Here is a 26,552-nt window from a genome sequence, read left to right on the forward strand (position 1 = left end):
CTGAGCTTACTGACATAGTTGGAGCGAATGGTCAAGACCGTGTTTTTGAAAATGCTCTAATCAAGTTTTACGCACTGAATTTATACAAGAACTCAGCAGCTGAAGCCCATGTATCAAAAAGGGAGATAGTGAATGGTAAATATTTTAAAAATCAGGCTTTTATTTAGGAAACTAATATGAGGTCAGCTCCACATTGATCTGTCACTAACAGCAGGTGCTAAACACTTGACAATCTTCCTGTCCAATGATCTGGCCCTTACTGTTCTTTGGTTCCTAAGAAACTAGTGCTTGCAACTGGAGCTGTACTAGATGCATCTAAAGGCAGGCCCTAAATTAATGTTATTTCATGTTCCCTTTAGAAAAGGTAACTTCAATTTTGTTCAGCTTTTTAATCAATATTGTTCTCAAATTGAATCACCCAGGACTGTAATTGACTCAGATGTAGTCTTTAAAACCCAAAAAGGACCATTCTGAATGGCCACAAATCAAACCAAACATTAAAATGTCCTGAATAAAGGAAGTTAAATGAATTGCCCTTTGTATTCTGAGAAATGCAGAAAGATCTGTCTTAAGTGACCACTCAAGGGACAAGCAACAGCCTACTGCCAAGCAGAGGTGGCCTTTAATGAAAATGTCAAAGCTGGAAACCAAATCGGGATGCCTTGAAGCATGTGTTTATTGAAGGGTTGGGTTTGAAGAAGCAAAATAGTGCAGATAGCTCTGAACATTAAAAGAAAAGTATTGTCTTTTAGTGATTTTGCATAAAATTTGCTTACTTTATAGGGGAAAAAAGATGTTTTTCTGATGCAATGCCCTGCAAAAACTCAACCTTGAATCTGTGAATCTGTATTCTGTCTTGAACTTGCTTTGGTGCATCAGCACAATTAATATAGACTTAGGAATGGTGTAATTGATAATGAAAACTGCACACGTTGAACTACCTCCTAAGGGACAGATCAGAACAGTGTAACTATCTGTAGATTCTGCATTGCTAACAGCAGACACAGCTTCTCCTTTCACTGAGGTGGTCAACCCTCTGCTTTGGGCATGGGAATACTTGTGAGGGTCTAAATGGTCATGCCTGAGAGAAGAGGCAGCTCTGCAGTCTCTGATGGTCACAAGCTCATTGCAAGAGAGTGGCCATGCATGTGAGCAACCTCATCCCTCTTAGGCTCTGAAATTCCTTCTTCTGTGCATATTCAGTCTAACAGCCTTCCTGTGCAGTCACAGAAGATCCACCACTTCCAGCTGCCAACAGAACAGCAGAAGTGATCACACGGTGTTGTTAAGGTATCTTACCTCTCTTCCCTGCTCTGTCCAACACAGACTCTGCCCCCATACCGTGGAGCAGGGTTGCTGCAGGATCGCTGGCGGACCTGGAATCCTATCCCACAGGAGGTGCTACACGGGGCCCAGGAAGACCAGGGTGTCCAAGCACCATTCCTAACAGAGTTTGAGAGAGAACAGAGTATGGGGGTTACCTAACAGTCTGCCTGTGTTGTGCCACGCTTTACAAACAGATATGTCTCTGATAGCAGAACCAGTCAGAGAACAGAGACATTCATTTCAACCAGACTTCACACCAGCTAATATTTAGCAAAGGGATTTCCAAAAGTGCTTAGCATTGGCCTTACTTCCTTGCCATTGAATTATCTAAGAAATGGATAGGAAGAGAATGAAGCCAACGTTGAATGATTTAGAAAATGCCTGCCAGGAATTGCTGGGCAACAGTGTGGTTGCTACAACTCTCACTGACTATTCCTCCACCATCTCCCCCATATCTCCAAACCCCCTCTTCTGAGCCAGCAGCTGGTCCCAAAGTTGTATCTCCTGGACTCCTCTGCAAAGAGTGCAGGTTTTGAGGCTCATCAATGCCAATTGTGCCAAAGGATATTAAAAACTTCCCTCTAATTCAGTAGGTACTGATGCTTTAAATCTCTTACAGCAAAACTGTTGCCAGCTCCAATCATTCTCTCACAAACCTCATAATGTTTGGTGTTTTCCTAAACCCTTCGGCATTGAATCCTATTAGGTGGAAATCTCAAGTTTCATAAAAAATAACAGTAATTGCTTCTAGCTTTCATGGCAGCCTGCAAGCATCACTGTAGTGTGACCTTAAATCTGTAGAAACCAGAGGGCAATTAAGAGCTCAGAGGTAGGATAGAATTTCAGGGTTTAATGAGTGATTGCATCTCGGATGAGAAGTGGAAACTGAGCCCGAAGCAAATGTGATGTAAAAACCCTGAGTTCGCACCTCACAACGGAGATGTCAGGCCACATACATGTGGCTGGCTTCTGTGAGGATGCTGCCATGCAGTAACTCCACCATGTGCTCACACAGAAGCTGACATAATCATCTTTAAAATCTCCTGATCATTAAAGCTCACCTTGCTCTGATTTAGCAGCACTACTAAACCTCGGAGCCTCACTAAGGCAGGCTGGGAGGAACTGTATCTCATCTCTTCTGTGCTGCAGGTTTCATTTCATTTGAAGCCAGTGGCAACGCTCTGTCTTACAGAACTGCCTCATCTTGACACTTTGCTGCCTAAAGCCAAAAGAAATCTCCTTTTTGTTGTTGTTGTTATTTTTCTAAAGAAAAATCTTTCTAAAAAGTCTAGTCAAAAAAACAACTCAGGTGCTCTCTGGTTCTTGAAAGCTAAGCTTGAAAACAGATGTTAATTTTCAAAGCATTTACTGAACTAATAAAACTGCTGGCAAGAAATATTTTCTGGCGTAGCACCAATGAGGGCAGAGGATGAAAGTTAAAACCCACATTGCCCTTCACACTTTTTCTATTTGTTATCAACTCTTGCCTGTTCTTGGCAGCTTTATTTCAGAATCTTGCTAGATATTTCTCCCCTCCTCCTCTTTCTCTCTCATCCCTTCTTCCCTTCCCTTTTCCTACCCCAAACAAGGTCATAGAACAAGAAATTCACTTACATAAAAATGTTACTCTTCTAAGTTACTCTTCCACGCTTTAACCCTCCTACTATATCCCCAGGCCTTAATCCAAAGCAAAGATTATATGTTAAATTGTGAAAGGAATAAACCGGATGCAATTTGCTATTTGCTGCTATTATGGCAAAATAGGGTAAGTAATTTCATCTAGAAATTCCCCAGGAAAACAACAATTCTCAGCATCCATTTGTGTGCTCAACATTTTTAACAGAAATGAAGACACTTTCCGTGTTCAGATTTCTAGCTTTCTAATAGAACTCATCTTTAGTCATCCTGATTCCTCTTTCAAAAAGAAATCTTAATGCCATATGAAGTCAATTAAAGGAAATTTGAGGGCTGAGGTGGATGTAGGATGACCAGATGTCCCTATTTTTCAAACCATGCTGTTTTCCTGTGTCTTAAGATTGAATAATCTATTTTCCATCCCCTGCTCAGAAGCTGTTCTTGCCTCTTTTGCCATCAGAGCACTGCTGAGAAACCCATCCCTCTGGCATAATTTGCTTTTGCCAGTGACATGAACAGACAGCCTTGGGAAGGCTCTGCTCAGCCCACGGTGGCAGCACAGGGGTAGAAATGACTACACATCTTTTAGGCAGCACAGCCCACAACTGGAAGGAGAGATGCCAATTCAAACATGAGTACTGCTAAATATTTGGTGCCAAGACCAGCACTGATCTCTAGGGAGGAGCCAAGAGACAGCTGTCCTTAATGAAATGAACATCTGTAAGGAAGATAAAGTAGATAAAAACTGAATTGACCCAATATTTACCAAAATACTGGCTGGCCCCACCCTGGTTAAGTAGTGCTTACCCTATTGCCTCGTCTTTCCTTGAGTCATGACATGATGTAGTCTGCGGGTGATGGGGTAGCATGGGCATAAACACCATGGCTACGTATAGGCACCCCACCAGAGCACATTTAGCTTCCATAGTGCTGAACTGTGAGCTCCAGGCTTCTCTGGGAACGTGGCACCTTGACACAAGCCAAGCTGCATGTGTTGTTTACCTGCTGTGCCCAGCAGACGTGCCTCCTGGATGCCTCTGGCTGCCAGGCCAGCATGCTGCAGGCAGCACACGGGACCGCAGAGCAGCGCAGGCAAACCTTGCTTGCAGCCACGCGAGGTCCTGTCTCTACAAGCACTGTTCTGGAGGAGCTCTGCTTTTGGCAACACAAGCTCAGAATTCAGTCTCCGCAAAATAACGATTGAGAGCTTACTGATGTTTTTTACCTTACCCTTGTTCAGTTGGCTAACAACTACCTCTGCCTTACTCACCTCCTCCTGATGGATGGGTCACTACTCACTGTACCCTTCAGGGAAACTGTGGCACAGTGTATGCAAGGTTAACCTTAACATTAATTTGGGGTGCTCAACTTCCAAGGGCCCTGCCTGAGACACCTGAAGGACCCAGGCACCTTCATTTTTCACTGACCTCAAGCTGGACCTCACATACCTCAATTTGGCTGGGATACAACATGGTCACAGAAACACAAGGAGAGAGAGAAGCTGTGGACAGACACAATTCTTGTTCCCTTCCCAAAAAGCACAGAGATGCCGAGATACCTTGAACAATTGGCGACCTCAATCCTGGCCCCTTCACAGCCACGACCTCCGCAGCGAGGACGAGGGCTGTCACACGAACGTGACCTACACATACAGGAGCCCGTGCTGTCCCCATCCGAATGCTCACATGGTTGCCATGGGGACCAAGGCCCCAATCTTCCATTTGTTGTCAGGTTTTTCACCTAGTTTAAAAAAAAAAAAAAAGGTCATTAATAGCAAGTTTACGTTTCTGGAGACAGCCCCACAATAGAAATGCCAAACAAAGCTGCCGGGGGGATTAAGATGCAGCTTAGATGGGAGCTGTCTGTGCTTGTGAGCGGGATTCAAAACAGAGGGTTGTTTTCAGGCCGTGCCGTGTCGGTGTTTACCTCCGAATTCCACCCCACATACCGAACGTGTGCGCGCAGGCAGCCAAGCCTGCCCCGCCAGCACAGCGCCCGGCCGCAGGCCTCGCGCGTCCCACACGGCGCAGCTGCAGCCTCCCCAGCAAGGTGATGGCCAGCCGTGGCTGTCCCCTCTGCTATGGGGGGTTTGGGCCTGGTCCTGCCCGTTATTTACCGAGGCAGCGTTTGTATAACCACAGTGACCAGAGCAGGCTGAGGCCTCCTCAAGTTTGGCCCTGTCCAAACGCGCTGTAAGAACTGCCTCCGTTTTCCAACAGAGCTGTAGCCTACGTGGCTAAGCTGGGTGAAGGGCAGAAGGTGAAGGAGATGGTGGGGGCTAAAATTAATGCTTAGGATCATGCACTGGGCTAAAGAGCAAGGATTCATCTCCAGGCAATTTACAGGCCAGACCACACTGATGTTTGTTTCCTCCTTGCACCTTGTTTCGTGCCTGCTCAGCGCCCAGGAGCCTGGGGCTTGAGCTCCCTCCGCACTACATTGAAGTGAAAATGCAGTAGTCCTGTGAGAAAAACAACTGTTCCTGCCCAGGACTGGGGATGACCTTCCAAGAGATACGGTGTCAGAGCCTGCTCCCATGTCTCGTTTTAACCAGTGCTGCTAAGTGAGCCCCAAGATGTGGGCTAAAGGATTGCTGCTGGCAGCCAGGGCTGACTTGAGAAAAGCAGAGCTGCCTGCTGCTCTCTGGATCGCTCCCAGGCCACCGCTGCCTTCCTGTGCCCACCACTGCTGCTGGAACCAGCTCTGACAGCAAAATTCAGCAACTCCAAAATTCAGCAACTCCAGGACCATGCCTGGGAGCCTGCTCTGACACCTCTTTCCCAGGCTCTCCCTGTTCCTGCCCAGGTACAGGCGCAGCTCAGTCCCCTACCATCTGGGAACTGCTGCATTTATAGCCCACGTCAGACAATGCATTTCCACACCGTGGTAACAACCCCAGGGCTACTACAGCCCCCCTCTCCCCGTCATACAGGTGCTGTACCCAGATGATGTGTAGGGATGTAACATCACGGACCACTTGGGCAAAGCAGAGTAATGGTCCCTGCAGAGCAGAGAGCTCTCTTGGTTTCTCTAAAGCCCCAACACACGCCAGGTAGCACAAGAAATTTGGCTACAACAAGCAGTTAATGCAATGCTGAAGGTCTTACAACCACGATACCCTATGGCAACAGGGAGCCCAAAGTGTCGTAGTAGGCAGCCAGCAGTAGGAAGGTTGAAAGTGCTGGGCCAGATCCAAGGTCTGCAGCTTGAGAGTGACCCCGATGCTACTCCTTGAGGAGCTGAGGGTTACCTTGGTTTCCCTCCCATGCCATTTACCTCTCCTTCATCTTTTCTACTTTGTGACTGGCTTTCTCCTTGCTACAGTGCAGTGTCACGATTCACCCTCCCCCAGCAGCTCCCTCCATCCTCCCCAGCCCATGTCCCAAAGTGCAGGGCCCCACAGGTGGGACAGCACCAAAGGCAGCTGCCTGCGCCTGGCTCATCCCCATGGGGTCACTCCTGGGGTGGTGGGATGCTCAACAGCTTTGGTAAACCCGTTGGCAAAGGCAATGCTGGGCTTGGCCTTGATGTTGCACGCAATGAAGAGCAAAGAAAAGAGGAGGCTGGGGCCCTGGCGAACAGCCCTGACCCCAAATCTGAGCCAGCTACCGCTGACAAGCCCCACTGTGCCATGCTTGGCTGAGCTCTGAAGCCAGCAGGATCAATCCCTTGGGCTGCCCGGGGGGAGGAATCATTTCTCCTGCTTTCCACACAAGGAAACCAAGGCACAGAGAGGCCGCAAGCCTGCTCAGGGTCCACAAGTGAGCCAACTGTGGGCAAGGGAGCAGCGCTTTCCAACACTCATTGTCTTAAACACTTTGCTCTGGGCTCCTCTGAGCCTGGCACTACATTAAACACTCATGATGAACCTCTGGTGGGCCATCATTTACCCCTCTCACCCATCTACAGCAACATAAAAAATACACAGCAGTGACCTAGAAGTAATTTAGATCTGTTACTGTGCTTGTCAGGCAGCAGTTGGGGGGTTTCAAGCATCTGTTGCAAACCTTTGTTTGCAGTAGATTATCATGTCGTCATAAAAATTTGCTCTGGGCTGCAGGTTACAAAGCAAAATACCCAGAAAAAAGAACACCGAGTTTTGTTGTTGTTTTTTGAATTTGTTGTTTTAAACATGCATGCAGTCAAAAATCAATACTGTTTGGTTGCTAAAAGTCAGGGAGAAAAAAAAAAATCAAAAGAACTACTTGAAGATATTTAATACTAGATTTTTATCTCCTCTTTTCTCCTGCCTTACAAAAGTCATAATCCAAATATTGGATCATTTCTGTTCATTTTTGAGCCAGAAAGCCTTGCTGATTCCAGCAGGGAGTTCTGTTCAGAAATCAATGGTATGATATGGCCCGTGGCTTCAATTAAAAAAAAAAAAAAGCTGACAAATAATTATTGGCTCATAAGTGATACTGGGAAGCAACCCAAAAATTAAACAAATAAGCAGCCATAGCTGAAATGTTGAGATTTATAAACATGTCACGTTGAGAGTGTGGGAAGTTTTTTTTTTTTACTTATGAAATTACATATGGATTATTATTCCATCTTTAAATTCATAACAATATCTTCAAAAGAGCAAACTTAGGAAGTGGGATAAAAACTCATCTGCATTGATCTTTTTCAGGAATATCTTTACAAGGTAAATCCTTTGTAGCCAACACAGTGTCCATCAGACAGTGAGGACATCTTTAAAAACATCCACGATCAAATGCCCTTCTGTAATCTGACATTACTACTAATTCCAGAGTTCTTGTACTTAGTAAACTGATACATTCCTACCAAAGGTGTCACCATTTTGTTTCTTCCCTCTACCATCTGCAGGCTCAATTGTAGGATCTAAAAATTCGGACTGACCGCTCCTACCTCCTGCTGCCAGGATATTTTCAATGCTTATTCTGATATTACTGATAAGGCTGGAAGCATTCCTTGTCCTTTTGTTATTTCTGTGCCTCCTCTTAGGTTTCACATGTCAGCTGCTTATAACCTTATTAAGCTTTGATTATTTCAGCTGGAAGTTTCCATCTTGGCTGTTTGATAGAAGCTGAAAGTTATTAGAAATTTTCAAGTCAAAAAATTTCGATAATTTCTAAAACCAAATCTAGGAGGAAAGAGCATTTGTCTGTAAGTAGCAACATTTTCTTAGAAACAAGCTAGTGTTCGGAGCAAGTAACTGAACTTTATGTCATTGGAACACCTTTTCGCGATTTCCATGAAAAGGCACTCAAATCTGTCTCGGGTATAAAATTCTTGGGAGATGGGGAGGAAAACTGCCAGTTTTCAGAGACTCATGGGTTTGATTTCAGCCTGTGTAGTTCCCTCTGTGCACTGGGCAGGCTCCAGTGTGGGCCAGAGTAGGGTTATCCTGAGCAGTACAGCTGAGTGGCAGCCACACATGGACTGAGAGGGGGTGACTACACAAGTCTGTTACTCACCCCAAAAAAGAATTGGGGGATCTAATGAGCAAGAAATTAGGGTAACATGGAGCAGATGCCAGAGGACTGAGATAGAGGTTTGCTGGATACACAAAGATGGGACTATGATGAAAAACCCATGAGTTAGAGCATGATTTGGGTCAGCCTAAGGAGGACTGGACACTTAATTGGCATTACTCAGTTCCTGAGTTGCAGACCACCATCATCAGTGATACCATGAACTCAGTTACTGAGCCAAATCTAAACTTCCTTTCCTGCTGGTGGTTCATGTTGGCATCAGTAAGATATAAAGTAGGATACAGTGGTTGTTTTTTTTTCTTTTTTTTTTTTTTTCCTTTCTAATAATTATATATTAACCATTGCACAATGGTTAATTAACCAGTGCACAATATGTTAAAACACTGTATGATTAACTCTGTATCTAAGGTCCATTAGTATTAGATCGGATAGTGGGAATCTGTGGTGCAATGTGGTGCTGTACAAAGATGTGCAGAGCAGCTCTGAACAAGCTTGTTTGCATAAGATCAGCAGTCAAGTTGTGTTAGTGTTGTGGTTGACTCACAAATGCCTGGCTCTTGTAGGATATAATTCAATAATATGCCAGTTCTGGCTTTAAAAGTTCGTGTGTGCCACTCTCTTCGCTGTGCCAGGACATCTGTTTGTGGGCTAGGCTACAGAAGAACTCCTGAAATTATGTGAGTTAGGAAAAGTTTATTTGGGAGGAGTACTTTTAATCTACACCATGTCACACTGGAGTGTGATCTCACATACAGCTGTACCAGCACAGCTGAGTGCCTGGTGCCTGGCCCAGAAAAGTGGGGTGTGAAAAGCCAGGACTTCTTAAGATGGTAACGCATCAAACTGAAGTCCCAGCATGGGCATTTGTCACCAGTGACAACTGCCATTGGGTCACTGCATTCCTCTGCCTTTCCATTGTGGAACATGCTGCCCTAGACTTGTCTCTACTGACCAGGATTTTTATCCTGCACCGAACATGAAGAACATACTTGTACGTTGCTGATGGAGGTGCTTAAATGAGCCATCCCATCCCATGCCAGGGGTGAACTCATTCCAGCAAGGGGCAGAGGAGAAAGAAAAAGGAAGCACTTGCATGTGGCTTTTAATAGGCTTGGCAGCCCATCAGTCGAAGAGCTGATGGGCTGATGTATGCAGCACAATGACAGCACCTAAATGGAAAATAATCTACAAGAGAAATGTTAAAAGAATGTAAAACTAGCACCCCAAGAACAGCCGTGGCTGTATATTCTGTACTGGATTTTTATGACCTTGAAACAATGATCTGGAGTAGCCTGTTCCCTAGTGTGCACCACAGCAGACATGTTCAAACTAGAGGATTAACACCTCACACACCTATCAACAGACACAGGCATTAAGCAGGACGAGATAACAGCATGGGCAATCAAGAAGCACTGCAGCCCAGTTCAACACAGGAGGGTTATAAACACACAAGCATCTGAATCCAGCAGTGAAAAACTTAAGCCTGCCAAGCTGAGGATGGATTGAAGTAATGACTAATATTTCCTGGGAAAATATGAGGAGCAAGGAAGATAAGGGGAATAAACATCACAGTACCTCCAGATATAAATAGCATACTGAAGATATAGCCCATCCTGCCCCCTCTTTCTGTCTACCAGACTTATCAGTATTAACATGCTAATTGTCATTAGATAAAGCAGATAGACATTAATGAGAATTTCTCCTCCCCTCCATCCCTACAACTTATTTAATAAGACTGGTTTTCCTTCCCAACCACCTCCCAGGTATGGTTCACGCAGCAGGAATTAAATTTGGCCAGATGGCTTCTGGGGATCACAGCCAGGAACTGGATGTTGAAGTCAGAGAAAAGGGGGTGGGCGGATGGGAAGGGAGCCGGTGAGCCAACTCAAACTAATTCAAGCAGACACTTTCTTTTAACTGCTGCCTCTCATGGAGACCATGAATATCACAGAGGTTTGGTCTTTGGCCTGTTGAATTGAGGTGAGAGCTGAACTCTTTCTCATATTCTCTCTCTTATACAGACTCCCCCCTTCCCTCATATTCTCTAATAGATATGCATCTTTTTGTTCCCCCGCAAACCACCCACGCATGCCATGTTTCTCTGCTGCTCCCTAGGTGCCTCTTCCTGCCAGCACAACATTTCTCCACCAGAGTCACCCCCTGGGCTGTGCTCAGGGATCCAAGAGGAAAATGAACTGAATGCTGCTCAAGGACACCGTACGTCACCGACTCTGATCTCCCCATCCTGCAGGGAAGCCCATAAGGTGGTGCAGACAGTGGGGCAGCCCTGAGACACCTCAGGTTTCATCTGGGGTTTACGTGGTTCTCAGCAGGAACCCAACAACATGATCCACCCTTCTCCACCTAGCAAGGGTAGGCGTGCAGGGGCCTGAAAGCTTGCTTTGGGATCCCTCTTTTAGGGCAAATAGATTTTGGGGGTCGTTGTGCTCTCAACAAGTGACTGTGCACAGATATTAGAGGAAGTACCTGTCACTAGGCTCTGAATGCTTTTTTACCAGCCAGTCCTCATCAGGCTGACACACGCTTACTGGCAATATTCCTTTTACACATAAGCACACACTCACATGTCGGTACGTATATAAAATATTTCCACTTACTGGGCACTCAGTAATATTTTGAGTCCACAGGCTCATGTTGGAGCTGTCCTCAATGGTGGTGCATCGCTTCTGCTTGTTATCCCAGCCGCAGTAGGGGTCTCTGGCTCCTAGGCATTCCCTGCATGTGCAAAGAGAAAAGATTAAAGCTCTTTGAGGCTGTCTAGCTCTAAAGACACATATTCAAGCATAGTGCTTGTATATGACAGCTGTCAACTGTACCAAGGCTCAGCAGAAGAAACAATTTCTTCTAAGCAGAGGTTTACCTGCTTGGAAGGAGAGAACGGCTGAATAGAAGGGTGATAGGACACAAAGCAAATATCACTCATAGAAACTGTAGATTAAAAATCAGTTCACTTCTTTCCAAGGCCTAGGGAAAGAAAATGACTTTACAAATTTTAGTCAAAGAACACTTGTCATTGAGGTATCTTTGTGCCCCCATGTAATCACTCAGCAGGCCAAATCTCACACAAAGCAACCTCTGTGAGTATGTTTTCTGACACTATGTCCATCCAAAAGGGTTAGACAAGCAGAATTAGCCAATGGACCAGTAATAAAGGCTTTCTATTAGTCTTGGCCTTTCCTGGAACAATGGCTTCATTTATAATCCCAACATCAAGATGTCAGTTTGGAAAAGTCACAGCAGAACATTATTTCTAAGCTTTTGGCTGCTTTGAACACTGCTGTATTCATTTTCCTCCTGAATCCATATTTACAGGCTAAGTGTGTGTTCCCAACATGTGAGCCGCTAAAGAAAAATAACTAGGGTTCCTACTGCCACTGAACAGAGAAGGTCAGTCACTGAATTACTCTGTACCAATAAAATCCAGCTATATTGGTTGTTCCCATGAGTCGCTTTCAAATCGTTAATTTTCCTTAAGAAAAAACAACAGTACCAGCCACACCATGCCTGTGTTGGTGAAAGACAAAGAAGAGAGGACTAAACCCAAAAGGATTTGTAACACTATTTTTATTCCAATAATCCATTCTCTTCTATCACACAAAAGGGCCACCAGGATCTTTCCAGAAGTCCCAAATGATTTGAAAACTGCCAATTAGGCAGCAGCAAGGGACCAAGGGGAAAAATTCAGTTCAAGAAGCTAAACGGGAGAGTAATAAAATTTATTCTAAGGGTTGGTATCAGTATGATAAATGAAACATCAAAAAAAAAAAAAAAAGAATCAAATGCAATGAGATGTGAACGGCTCCCTCCCAGAAATCTTTGAAATCCTATTAGTCTGTAATCAGCCACAAATGAAAAAGCATGTCCCTTAAGCACAGCTGAAAATGCTCCATCAGCCTGCACTGACTCCAGAGCCATTTGCCCCAAAGCAAACCCTTGATTGTTTTGATGTCTGGTACCCATTGCTTTATATATATATATATACACACACACGTATATATACATGTGTATATATTTATATTTTAATTACAAGTTTTCGGTTTGCTCCTACATTGCAGAAAGACATTTCCTCTACTAAAGATTTCACACAGTGAGCTGTAAGGAGCATAACTTTATCTTTCATGCTTTAGGAAGGTAGTTACAAGGACTGTCTACTACATTTTTCCTTCAACTGCTTAAAAACACCCAAGGAAAAGGCAAAGGTGATTTTGTCCCAGCCCCAGGCAACAGAACATCAAATATTTGCTTAGAAAAGACTCCGTATCCCCAGTCCAAGGACGCAGAAGGGACATGTGCTGTTTTGTTGATTACTCTGGTGAGGCACCCCGGTCCTACTGGCATCCCACGCTGCCCCCGTCCATGCCGTGGGGCTGCCTCCACGCACAGAGCTGCCCCCACCATGCAGCAGCCCCTCGGCAAGGTTGGCATCGAGTCAGTGACTGAGCAGCCACAGGGGCATCTGCCCACCCTCTAGGTACCAGCACTTCAGGAGGGAGCTGTGCGGCTCCTAGAGAGAAGAATAACAATGAGAAAAGCGATGGGGAAAAAATAAGAAAAGAAGAAAGCCTGGGCTTTTAGTTACAGAGGCTTTTGGTCACGCTTTCAGACCCTGACACCGAGTACACGCTATTGTTTCCAACTGCATGAGGCCATTTTGCTGGGCGCCCAGCGAGCAGAGAGAGGTCATTGTAATTCATAACAGGGAAGGCTGTTGTGAGCATCACCCTATTATGATACACATTTTCTCTGAATTTAATTTATAGGAAAACATGTGCTGCATAAATTCAGGAAATAATCTCCATATGTTCTGTGCTGCAGCCCTCAGCCGCTCTGCAGGCTGCAATATATCCCGGTTAGGCACTGACCACTTTGCTGGCGCTATTCGTAATGTCTGTCATGCAGCTAATGTGCTGCTCCCGGCGGCGAGCAGCGGGCTGCAGGTCCCTGATGGAGCACTGGGGAGGCTCAGCCCGCCTTCCCCAGCCACCAGCACTGGGCCCCAGCTGATGGGCACAGGCGAGGGAGCTGCAGAGCCACTGGAAGTCCGCAATGCCCAGCTCTGGCCAAAGCCTGGCCTGGGAGCAGGGAGCTCCAGCCGCCTCCGCTCCCTGGATGCTGGGTGTAATGGATCCTTACCCTGCTGCTGCTGCCATCCAGGCACAGCCTGGGCTCTGCTGAGTTGTCAAAACGTGCACTCTGTAATTTAACAACCATCAAAGACCGGGACTTCTCTCCATCTGACGGCAGGCCCTCAAAACCATTTGAAATCTAAAAACAAAATAGCTATGCTGTCTGCCTTCCTTCAGGATTCAGAGCCCACTCATCTGCCTCAACTCTGGCAAGAAACCTATTATATCAACTGACAGCAGTACACTTAGGGGTGAGGAGGAATGTTATTTACTTACACACAATTTGCTCCATTTTTTTCCTTTTGTAAGCAGGAAAAGCATCACAATGTGCATTACTTTAAGAGAACATTTCTGGCAAGTCCTTTAAGTGAACACTTCAAAACCCACCCTAATTTATATCTTTACAATATCTTTAGAATATATGTCCCTATTTATGTCATTAAGTGATAAAACCACACCAGCAAGCACACACCAAAAGACATACATATGTATGCATGCACACACAGATCAAAGTGCTTCACAAATGCATTGTCATTCTTAGTAAATCAGGCACTGTGGCGTGGAAAATGGAAAGATATCAAGGTATTTCCCTATGTGCAGAACACAAAATAAATTGAAATGTTTATGTGTAAATACCACTTCATGTTATGATACTGCCAAAAGGTCTCACACAGGCCTGGGGACCCAAAGTCACGCAGGGCGCTATATAAATACTGTGAAATAAGATACAAAGGAGTTACCAGGCTGTAATGAAATTCTGATGTTTCAAAGTCCATGGGACTTGAGCCATTGGCTCACCGGGGCCAGAATTTCATACCATACATAGAGCCTTCAGCAGTGAAATCTGCATCAAGGTTATCTCAGTGGCAGGCTAGGAATGTCCCTGGGAACTAATGACACGGTATCATTTCCCTTCATAATTCACACAGGTAGAGGGAACCCATTATCCCAAAAGACTACCCGAGCGTGGCAGGTTAACACTGGCTATATTAATGCTAATGACTTAGTTAATGAAATCCCACAAAGTAGGATGTTTGTGGAAGGGAGATGGTGATGATACCACACGGTCCGTGCCCCCAGTTCCCCTCTGGCCATCTAGTCACTGTAGTGCATTCAGTGAGGACCCGGGAGAATACCTCTTGACGGATATCTAAGAGGTTGGATTTATTATGACAGAGCATTACTACCACTAGTGATTCACTTTAATTCATTGCCTTGCAATAAATGTCTCATCTGAGGCATAATGGCATACACTGAAAACACTCAATTGAAAAACAATTCCATTTGTATCTCCTATTCAAGCTATTTTTTCTCCGGTTCCTTATTCTCACTTACTAAGGACATTTGCATGAAAATAAGATCTTACTCATAAGAGCTCACCTGCTGCCTGCTGTTTGGGAGCTGTAAGCCTCCCTGGTGTTGGCTATTGCAATCATTTTTACCGCAGTCACCGGGGATAAGACAAAGGATTATCACTGTGCAAGTGGGGCAAGAAAGCACGGTGCTCTGAAGTCAATGGAAACTCTTAGCTATGGCTCAAAAGAGTTTTTACAGGGCCTCTCAAGCCTGGCTGTGCTGAGCATTTGCTGCAAAAAGGTTTCTGCTGCTGAGACTCTGATCCTGCCCAACATCTCCTCAAGAAGAGTCACAGCTTCATGAAGGAAGGGAGAAGCACATTTTTGCTTCCCTGTGCCCCAAGGGCTACTTGGAGACATGTAAGGCATGAGGCCATGTAAATTTCCTCCATCAGTATTCCCATTCCTTGGAGGAACAGGGGAAGGGAACAGGGAAGAGAGGATGAAGGCAACCCAAGGGCAGAGGTGGGAAATTGGGAGGCACTTGAGAGGCAGAGGCCCTTCGTGTGTGGCTGCGGGGTGGGCCCAGTACCTTGGTGGCAAACCTCATCCTCCTAAAATAGGAATTGGTCATGGATAAAACAGAGGTCCTCCTGGTGCCATCCTGGGGGGTCTCTGAAGGTTCCTTCCTCTCACACATCCCTGCTGAGACCCTGTCTTGGGTCCTAATCCCACCTCTGCTTCCCACTCCAGGCATGCGACATTGCTGCAGCAGCTACAACTTCGGCTTCTTCGGGAGGTGCCGCTCAGCACCCTGTAAGGAGGTGCACTGCCAGACAAGGAGGTCTCTGCTCAGATCACTGTGGGAGCTGCTCACCTACACACCCAAAACCAGGCATCATCACACTTCATCTTTGTATTCTTTTTTTTTTTCCTTCTTCTTTTAAAGTGGGCTAGATGTGTCCAAAGAAACAATAATGACGGATCATTGAGCACAATGCTTCCTAAAGAAAATGCCTCTTCCAAAATGCATTGCAAAGCAACAGCAGCCTTCTGATAAGCTAAATAACACAAGGATTTGGAACCTTTTTTAATAGCCTGGAAGACATCTTCTTTCAAAATCTTCATTAAAACTTAAACGTCTGTAGTTCAAAAGTTTCTGATTCCCTCTTCAATTTGCTCTGGGTCTAGATAACTTCCTCTTTTGGTTGTTTTACCCTGAGAGCTAAAAAGCTTTAGACTGTGTAATAAATGGATCATCAAATCAATAGAACCAGACCCAAGAGATTAGTCTTCAGCAGACCAAAGGAAAGAAAGAATTACTAAAGCTTCTTCCCACTCTTACACACAAACATGCCATTTGGTACCAACAGCCAAGGAGTTGTCACCCGGAGCACTCGCACTACAGGACTGTGCTTTTCTCATCTGCCAGGATGCACATGCCCTCCCACTTTTGTTCCCTCTCTCTGTATTTACCTCTTTCTCACTACTTTTTGATGACTAAGAGCAAATAGGAATGAAATGACAGGACATCATGAGCTGCAGAGGCAGGGTTGTAGACCCAGAGACTGAGAAGCTCCCGTCCCAAACTGTAATTTTCTAACAAAACCCCACTGTCATGCCAAGAGAGGGTTCTGCATCCTTGCTGATGATTTTTGGAACCAGTGGTGAACATCATAATTGCCAGGGTGATACAATAGCTGTCATTTTGCACCTAGTCCTTTGAAATCCCATGGGCATCACCAGTTAGTTGATTAGAGGCACAGAGATAGTAGTGCCATAAACTGAATAATGCAGTGTAAACATTTATAGGCTTGATCCTGCAAAGCACTGAGTGAACTATGCTCATCCATGCTCAGCACCTCAGGAGCATGATCAGCATGTGCTCACCTTGCTCATTTGGGGAAGCATTTCATTCATGAAAATTGAATTAATGAGGAATTCCACATTGGTTTGTTCCACACTTTGAGCAGGTAGCTCTGAGGGAAGAGCACCCTGCAAGCAATACGGGGGTTTTAGCTCCGTCACTTAGTTGCGAGCATGAGGCTGTTTGGCAGACAGGCATTTCCTGACAAGGTTAGCTTACTGTCCCATTGCTATCAACCTGCGGAGGGGCTGAACGATGGAAATAATCATATTAGCTTCCAGCCAACCAAATCATAATTACTGACAGCCTCAATAGCCCATGCAAGGGAGAGTGGACTTCTGTCTTCCCTAAAGCCAGATGGCATGAAAAGAGAGGAATAAGAATCAAAAGGATGTTCGTGGCTTAAGAAAATAAGATTAGAAAGGGAAAAAAGCACCAGACCTTCAAACAATCCCCCTAATTTTGACACCTTTAAAAATTCAAACTGCAGAGATGAGTTAGTGATCTGTGCAAATCCATTATCTTTCCCCACTGAGAAGAGAAGCCAAGTGGAACTGAGCTGCTTTAGTCAGGCGCTGGTCAAGCAGCAGCTTCATTTCTCAGCTGGTGAACGCAACATATTCTGTGCCAGCTGCTACTGCTCTTTGCTCAAGACTTCTAGCCATAGACTTCACAAGCCATTATTTGCAGAACCGGGTGCTGCTCAGGAATAACACAGGTACCACCCCTGCAAGGGCTTCTGTTGATGTTCCTCTAAAGAGCGAAGGCTCGGTATTTTGCCATTTGATACCGCACACTTTGGTGTTTGAAACTGGACACAGAGAATCTGGAGTGTCCGTGTGCTGTATGTGTATGCAATTTATCACCCACACTTGCTTAGCATCGGTGCCTGGTGCTCTGCACATGGTTTGTTTGAATGCAGAGATTAAAGCCATGGTATAAAACAACCTCTAGAACTGAGGTGCATTTATGAGCCAAGCACATGTAGCTTATTTGAAAGGAAAAATGCACAGACATAGGATTTTCATAGGCAGTTTCATTTCATTTTCCTTTCCATGTCAGGGACCTTGGCTTGCTGGTTTCCACCTCCTGCCTCACTGTTTTCAATATCTCTTTAATCGATTGCAGTTTATAGATTATGGCCTCGTACAGTTTACACAACAAACTATTCAATTTCTTGCTTTCTGACATCCCATTCCATCATCTTTTAGCAACAGTGACTTCTTTATTGGTTAGGTGTTTATTTTTATTTTTAAAGCTGTGAAATAAAACAACACTGCACTTATTCAAATATGAAGATTAATGTCATCCCAAGAAAAATTCTGATTAAATCTGGATTTATGTTTACATCAGTAAAACAGGTTATTAAAAAAAATGAATAAGCATTGCTCCATAAACACTATCTGAAAGACACTCTTGTCACTGTGCCAAACAAAACTGACCTCTAACAAAAACAGAAGTACAGAGGGCCACTGATGACCAGCGATGGGATCAGTCATCCACAAGAAGACTCAGCTACTATTAAAGTCCTAATGAAAAGAATAGCCAGAAGGAATTCCTGAATGCGGGGCATGTTTGTCTGGATTGTGAAGCACAGCCATTTCCTAGCCTCAGCAGGCTTTGGAGCCTTAAGAAAACATGCCCCTCAGGGCTGCCATATGGCAAAAAGCAGAGCGGAGCAGACATCCTTTGGAAAGGCAGCTTGGGCAAATCAGTGCACTCAAGTGTTATTCCCTCTCTCTGCCCTGTGTCAGTCAGTGTCTGAAGGCAGATGTCATGCTAAGATGTGCTCTGCTCCTGCATTTCTGCTTTGTGGTTGCAGATCTGGGTGAACATGGCAAATTCCTCTAGTCTGGCGCTGTAGGTGGATCTGGGAAGAAGGGTGCTTTAGATGAGCAAATCTTCTGTTAGGGGGACAGACAGGTGCTTTACGTAGCCTCTAGAAGATGCTGATGATTTAAGGACATAAGTAATGCTAAAATGGCAACTTAGGAAGGGAGAGAAAACTGCAAAGGCAGAAAACTTAGAAAGAAATTTAAGTGATAATAGAAGTCTACAGTTATCACCCAGGCTGCAAAAAATAATCCATATTCAAGCAGCTCCTTTGTGAAAGTTGGATTTTGTTAAGCTCTGGGTAATTATTTTCTGCTCAACAAGATATAGATTCGACAGACCCTTTGTATGTTAATGTATGTTAGAAAAGACAAATAAATATTAGACTGCAACTCTGAGGATCTAACATCCCTTCGCTAATGCTGGGCTATTTCAATACTGTGTAAGGGGCGAAATGGCCCTGCCAATGTAGTCTCCATTGTTTTTTCCCAGGTAGCTACAAAAACGCCACCAAACAACATCAACTCCACTTTTTAGCAAGAGACAGCATTGCTTAATTAAATGGATATTCTCGAAATCCAGCCCTACCCACGTGCAGACTGGAGTGTTCCCACAGATCTATAGCATTTTGGTGTTCTGACATGTAAAAGACACCCAACAGAAGTACAACGATATGTTTTTCTACCACCCATACATATTTTATGCACTTACAGGTATTTATATTTTATACTTAAAACAGCAGCAACAACAAATTTGCTCTAGGTCCAGATTGTCCTCCCCAAAGAGGTAAAACAGCACATCTCCTAATAAAAAGTTGATGACGCCTCTGTAGCGATATGGTCAACTGGCAGGAACACCGGACTGCTCCAACACCTCTGTGTTTTGCACCGTAAATGCAGGCTGGAAGCTTGAGACAAGAAAGCAAAGCAGCCATGGCAGGCAGTAGACATCAGGAGCCACGCTGCTGAATACGACCACTGCCTAGAATACAAATCTCATGATCTAATAGCAGCAAATTGCAAGAATTGACAGAAGCAATGGATATCTGCCCTGGGGCTTGCTGGAAGCTTCAGTTATTAATCTTGTTTGTATAACAGTAGCATCAATGTCATCTTAACATTATGTATTCCAAGAAAACTACCTGTTTTGCTGTCAGTCGCTGCTGTGTTGAAACTAATTTCACACAGCCCACCTAGCAGGTATCAGATGGTAATGACTTTTAGACATCATTGATCTGAGTTGGCCTCAAGCCAGTCTGCTAGAGGTCCTGCATAGGATCCATATTCTAAACCGCTCCTGATTTTGTGAGCAAATCACCTGGGCACTATGCTTGAAAAATAAGGAGCAAACAAAAGCCCTCAGCACATTCAACCTCCCTGCTTTTCCCTCCCTCTCAGCAACTCCAAAGCAACCCCCAACAAATCTGCAACCTAGTCGTGATAGTAAAGAGGCAGAAGCCCTGAAATTATCTGAGTCTACCTGGCAATTTTTGAAGTGACCTTCACCTGTTTCAGCAGTTGAACAGCCCCAGACTCCTGCTATTGCTTGGTTTTCTTTCTACCACAGTACCATTCATTCAGGGCCTTTTGCATCATTCAGAGCTAAAAGTGAGAGCCCAGAAATTATGCAGACAGCTTAAAAAGAATGTAAAGCTTACTGTTGGGTTGTGTATTTAATACAAATGGGAAAAACTGTAATAATTCGTTTGGTTCTGAGCAGGGCCCTTCCACTCCTTAATTCTGTGCCCTCTCCTTCTCAGTAATGCGAGCACCAGCAATCTCAGCACAGGCTTATTCCTCAAACAGCCTGGTGCTGGTTTCCCTCCCGGCACCACACTGCATTTCTCTCCTCACTGCGATTTGTGATTCCCTCGTACTTAAATGCCATCTACAAAGTATGCTATTTTCTTCTTCCATGCCATTAAAGATAATGTCAAATAAGATGAAACTGAAAACCAATCTCTCTGGCATCGCACTGGAAACATGCCCCTGCTCGCTGCCTTACTGCTTACCCTTGCCACCTTTTCTCCCAGTTTCAGACACACATGGCCACGTCCCTTTCACAGACTGTTCAAATGAAGCTCTTCAATCACTCTCCTTAGACCTGTGCCATCCCTTCCAAACTTAGAGGTCCAGATCCTGCAAATAGTATGGATGTGCTTAGCTTTACATATATAAGCAGCTACATTAAAGAAAATGGGAGTAATTGCCTGCTACAGCAGATGCAAATGTGTTTTCAGGATAGAGAAAATGGTATAATTTTGCACTTCTATTTAAAGAACACAAATCCATTTCATCTACCAAACTTTATTCTTTCCAAGAGCTTTAGTGATCATGGTTCTGTACGATGTCTCCATTCTCTGTCAGTGGGAGTCTTGCTATTTACTTAAATGCAACCAGAATGCCAAACCAGATGTTTAGTGATTTATTCTGATGTATTATTGGATACTGGAGATGACAAAAGCTTGGGGTGAATACTCTCCTGTCTGCCTATGAAGCCTCCCAAAGCTTTGCAGAACTATTGGTGGCACAATAATTAGCTAATTTCCTTAACCTTGGAGAGGCCAATTCAGCCAAAGCAGATGGAAATCAGTGATTAAGCTTTATAACAACATTTTCAGAGGATCTTACCTTTCCTTCTGCCTCTACTTCTAAAAGGATGTTCAATGTGCTAGATATTTTTTAAAACTTTCCAGGAGATATTTTCAAAACAAAATCTGGGCCAGCCTCAGCTCAGAAGAAGAGGATGGAAGTTCAAGTTCTTTGATTAATAATAAAGCATCAACGTCACCTCAGTGATCTGCTGGTTGCTGGGCTGCACTGAACAACAGTCTTCATTTCCTCCCCTACCACTTTTACCATTTTCTCTCCCATGCTTTTTACCCAATGATCATTACTTGTTTGTCCTTGGAGGAACTACCGTCACTCTGATGAACAGGTCAGGATTTCCAGCCCATATTCAATTCACTCTTTCCCTGAAAGTTGCAAATATTAAGGTCTCTTCCCAGACTGTATTATTCATCCAGTTAAGTTCCCCAATATTTTCACTCCTGAAATCTGGTACTTTTGTAAGTCTGTTTTTGCAGTCCTAAACTCAAATGCTTCATTCTTTTGTTACAGAGGATTTTGTACCATGCAAGGAGTAAAAAAAGAAGGAAATAGCAACAACAGCAATGCCCCAGGTGATATCTCAGATCCCTTAAAGGGTGGTATGGAAGTGGTACAAGAACCTTGTTTGGAATTCCTGTTCTGCACTTTGGAAGGCGGGTACAAAAGGGAGAAAGGGCAAAAACTCTGCCTCATTACTGAGGCTGCTGACCCTTTTCTTCCAAAAAGTCCCTGGAGCCATTTCAAGAGTTACTCACCTACACGTACTTAGTTGTCTGATCACTGTTCCAGAGCTATTTAGAGGTGAGTTCTGTTTCTCACACAGATCTCAAGTCAGCAAATAAGAGTACTTGTCAGCTGAGTCATTTCTGCTAGCTTTGCATTAAGCACCATGGCCAGAGGGGATGCACAACAGAATTTAGGCCAAGTAGGAGGGCAAAAGCTCAGCAAAACTCAATGCAAACTCCCTGGAACAGGGTCAAAAAAGCAGGCAGAGTTCAAATGACAGACTGTCAGGGTTGCACACAAGAGGATCTGGCACTCCACACGGCCTCAGAAGCAGGAGCATCTCCACTGCCACGAGGTTGACATAAGGTAATACTCATACAACCTGATGGGATACCCACACATGAGCACTGCATGAGGGAGAGGACAGACCATCCAAAACATTCTCAAAACCTCATTGTGCAACCAAACTGCATCCCAAACCTGCAGGTTTCATGCAAACTGAAAAAAGGAAAAGGAAAGAATGAATATCATCATTAAGTGCATTAAGAGAAACCGTTCAGGACAGAGAGAGCAGAATATTTATGAGACCCTCTGGTCTCAACCCCAAACACACTTTCTTTTGCCCATTTGAATGTGTAATAAAAGAACAGCTACAATATCACTCCGAGGCCAGCCTCGGGGTGCACAGAGGCACATGGCCCTGATGCTTCAAAGGGACAGTACAAACAGATCACAAAATATTCCCTAAACCACCAGCTTCATTTTACTACCCGTCTGACTGCAATTCCTAAAATGAATAATCTCATCCTACCCTTTGAAAATACTACTAAACAATTCCTGTAGATAGGCCCCACCTGAAAATAATGTTCCAGATCTGTAGTCCTCACCCCCTACATTTCAGATCCAGGATTTTGTTCAGATACATTCTAGAGATACGGTGGTGTCAGTGACAAAGCTGCAATGTTGGCTCTCCAAATATCCCTCCCCAAAGCTTGAGGGCAACTTGAGGTAAAAATCCAAGCTCATTTGAAAATTGCAGGGAGGTTAAAAAGATTTCAAAGCCATGCAAAATCGAGCAGCAAGCACAGCCAAGCTACCACCCAGCAAAGCAGCCTTCAAAACACACTGCATGTTCAAAGGGCTTGCAGGTTTTGCTCGCTTTGGACATTTTCCTAATACTCTCCAGCGAGAGCGGGGAATGGCATACTGGAGCACAATAGGAAAACACACACGCAAGCAAGGTCCCTGCAGCCAAGTCCAGCCTGTAAATTTGGACAGCTGACATTACAGATGTCTTCCTGTTGCCCTGCTGCTAAGACTGGCTGTTCTGAAAAGACAGATTGAGACAGGTCAGTAGGCAAACACAAAGCACTGCTCAGACACCCAGAAATATATTGGGTCAATGAACTACATCAAGACGTGGGGCTGAGCTACTGGTCACCATTTAAGAGATTAAATTGGTGCCGTGTCAATAAAGAAATAGTAAAGGAGATGGCAGAAATCCTTTTCTCTTTCCATCTCTTCCCTTTGCTGCTGCTTTTTCCTCTGCCCGTTCTCTGAGCCTTGGTAACAAGCCCCAAGGTTTAAAGCAACACAACAGCAACGATTGCTGGACAGGATTGATTCTGGGATCAATTTCCCCTCGATACATGATTGCCTGTTGCAGGCAGAAGGCAGGGTGAAGGCAAGAGCTCTAAGTCAGCAATCGGGAACCCACATCAACCCCCGGGGTGTAAAAGGCTGCAAAGTTTTCCTGATAAGGTGAGGCAGAGCCAAAGAAAATAAACAATGTTGTGGTATTCCTGCCTGGGAGGCACGAATTCTCCCTCACCTCAAAGCTTCCACAGCCCCCATCAAAACAATTAGATTATAAAAACTGCTGAAACCAGAGCTTTTCAGGGAGGACAGTCCAGAAGTCACAGCATGACAAAAAAGTAAGCGGGGGGTGTTGTAGGGGTGGGAGCCCTTCCTCCCGTGGTGGCTGTATATTGGCACGTATTAAGCATAGACACAACAATAAGCAATAAATCACAGCCCAGGAGAAGTGCCAGGTGGAATGCACTGGAGGAAATTAAAACATCCCTCTCGATATAGTTCAACATTGAAAGAAATACAAAGGAGGGCAAGTTGACTTATCACCTGTGTAGCCAGGATGCTAAGGGGAAAAAGGTTTCCAAAATTTGCAGCTGAAAAAATTCAGTTGAATAATTTCCTACAGAAAAAGCTGAGCTTAAAAATTAATAATGATATCACAAACATCTTTTCAAACAAATAAAAAAATACCAGCTTTCCTTGGCTTTCTTAAGCTTCCTTCTTTTTTTTTTTTTCCTCCTTCTTTCAAAGGCACAGCCCCTCCACGAGACTCAGCCATGGAGCAAACCTCCACAACCTCCACAAGCACACCAACTGGCCAGCACTGGAATTCAGCAAATTCTGACCTCTCACATTGCCAAATGTATGCAGCCCACCATGCTGTCTGAAGACCACACCTCGTAGTACAGACCAGTGATGGGCTTACATTGCTTAGAAGTATGAAACTGGTTGTGCTGGGATAAAGTTTTAACACCTGGCGACGATGCTGTGGCTCTCAGGTCCTAAGTAGATGGTGCTCCTGTGAGGTACCCTCCAACCACTGTTGTTTTTTTTCCCTGCTTGTTCCTTTTTTAGGCAGTTGAGCAAACCTCCACCCATTTGAGCTTTAATGGAACTGTCACAGAGAGTACTTACACAGGCTGAAACTGGGACACGATCTATAAATTACCGGAAAGTTGAACTCGAGATTAGGAAAAGAAAGAAAAGGAAGGACTCATTTCTCTTGAAACTGGATCATATATATGTATACACACATAAATATTCTGAAACTGAAACTCTCCAGGACAGCCTGAAGAGGACAGCTGTTATGTTCTACCTTTTCAAATCTCTGCTTTTAAGGGCTAAGGATGGGATGGCATTTTCCAGCTGTGATTCTCTTACTAAACACTTCGGTGTCAGGCTCTCTGTATAAGCCGCTAAACCTTTACACATTAAACGCTTCTGAGTCTAACTTGCAGTAATGACCAAGTTGCATTTTCTGAAAGGGATAATTAAGAGGTTCAGCAAAAACAGAAAGAGCTAGCATTTTTATATTTAGACAGACATGAATTTGGTACAAGCTGATAGATAAACTCTACTTTTTGAAAATAAAATGATGGTGACATTTTCTGTATCATTTTTTTGGCCAGAGAACAGGGACATCTTGCACTAGGCCATGAAAGGAGTCCATTTAGACAGTGCTAGCAAATTCCTTCCTCTTGTCTAGCACAGAGGACATCAGTTTCAGACAAAACTCTCATCAAGAAGAGCAGGGCAAAGGCATGAGAGGAGAGGGAAGAGTGTTTTTAGAGATGTAGACATGCAATTACCCACAGCAGACCCCACTACACTCTCAGGGAGCGTATGTCTCAATCAGTTGGTATCACACTGGTTCACCTGCTAAAAAGGGGGATATTGTTCAGTTCCAATAGCCTTCTGCACTCATTTCTGGGTGGAGAACTGCTCTGGAGCCAGTGCTGACAATTAAAAATTTTTTTCCTACTCCCTTTAAAAGGTGCAATCAAGACACAGGATCTATCCAGGTGTAGGCGGTGTCACACTTACTTGAAATGAGCTATTGGGTTCCAAAAGCAATGAGAAGTGGCCATGCAGCCCAGCCCTGCCTCATCAGATGTTTGAGAGGTGATCGCTCAGATAAGCAAGAATAGGCTGGCTGCAACCCAAATTCAGAAACCTGCAGCCCTACAGCCAGCAAAACACATGGAGCTAATAAAATCAACAGTGAAATGTCAAGATAAAAAATAGCAATAATAATAATAAAAATTAAATACTGCCAGTCCTTCCTTGGTAAAAATACAATTAATTTCTGATGAAAATTAATTAATATTTACCAAAAAAAAATATTGCTTATTCTCACTGTGCCTGTCATGAACGTATATATCAGAAGATGCACTTTCAACTGTGTCTTTTGTTTTGTGGTGATGAAAAAAGGCATTCTACACCAAATCAGACTAGAATGCGTTTCCCTGGTGCTTTTCGTTTAAGTTGAAGTGGAATATATCAGAGCTGTAAATTTGCTTACCCTTCTGTTCTGTACATGGAGCATCTCTCCAGAGGAATTTTTAGCACTCCATTATTTAAGCCCACGAAGAGCGACCTGTCGCTGTGCAGGATTTGGAGACTCTTGATTGCTTCCCGTTGTCCGTCAGGAAGGATCTGCATTTCCTCTAAATAACAACTCCTCAGGCTCCTGTTAGTGGTAGAAAGGGCCTTCAAGATGGTGCCATACTCTAGTGGAACAAGAAACAAGGCACGAGTAAATTTTGCAGGCATTGACTTCACGTCACACCTACCTAAAGTCTGAAATATTAATGTCATGTTTACACAACTGCTTTAAACCTGGTTCTGTGTCACTTTCAAATTTTAACACACCTTCTGCCCATGGTACAGAGTGCCCCAGCTACATGTTTACAATCCTCAGCAGTTCTCAGACATTAGAGAAACCGCCTGGGACTGTATTTTAATGGCAAACCAGAAGGATATGAACCATCTGAAGAGCAAGTACCTGGAAATATTTCCCAGTTGGAGCGCTGAGGCCAAAATCAGTCAGGTCCTGTTACCAG

General features: G+C 44.3%; 1 protein-coding gene across 6 annotated transcripts in view; it reads right to left on the reverse strand.

Annotated features, from left to right (window-relative positions):
- Positions 1-26,552, reverse strand: part of SEMA5B (semaphorin 5B) — a 260,527-nt gene that overhangs the window by 32,796 nt on the left and 201,179 nt on the right. For all 6 annotated transcript variants that reach the window (XM_068687501.1, XM_068687504.1, XM_068687502.1 and 3 more), the window contains exons 13-16: positions 26,012-26,219; positions 11,039-11,156; positions 4,520-4,701; positions 1,300-1,443 (exon numbers count right to left, since the gene is read on the reverse strand). In XM_068687501.1, coding sequence (XP_068543602.1) covers positions 1,300-1,443; positions 4,520-4,701; positions 11,039-11,156; positions 26,012-26,219 — 652 coding nt within the window. The remainder of the gene's footprint in view (positions 1-1,299; positions 1,444-4,519; positions 4,702-11,038; positions 11,157-26,011; positions 26,220-26,552) is intronic.

This window comes from Anas acuta, chromosome 6, assembly GCF_963932015.1.
Source record: "Anas acuta chromosome 6, bAnaAcu1.1, whole genome shotgun sequence".
NCBI lineage: Eukaryota > Metazoa > Chordata > Aves > Anseriformes > Anatidae > Anas > Anas acuta.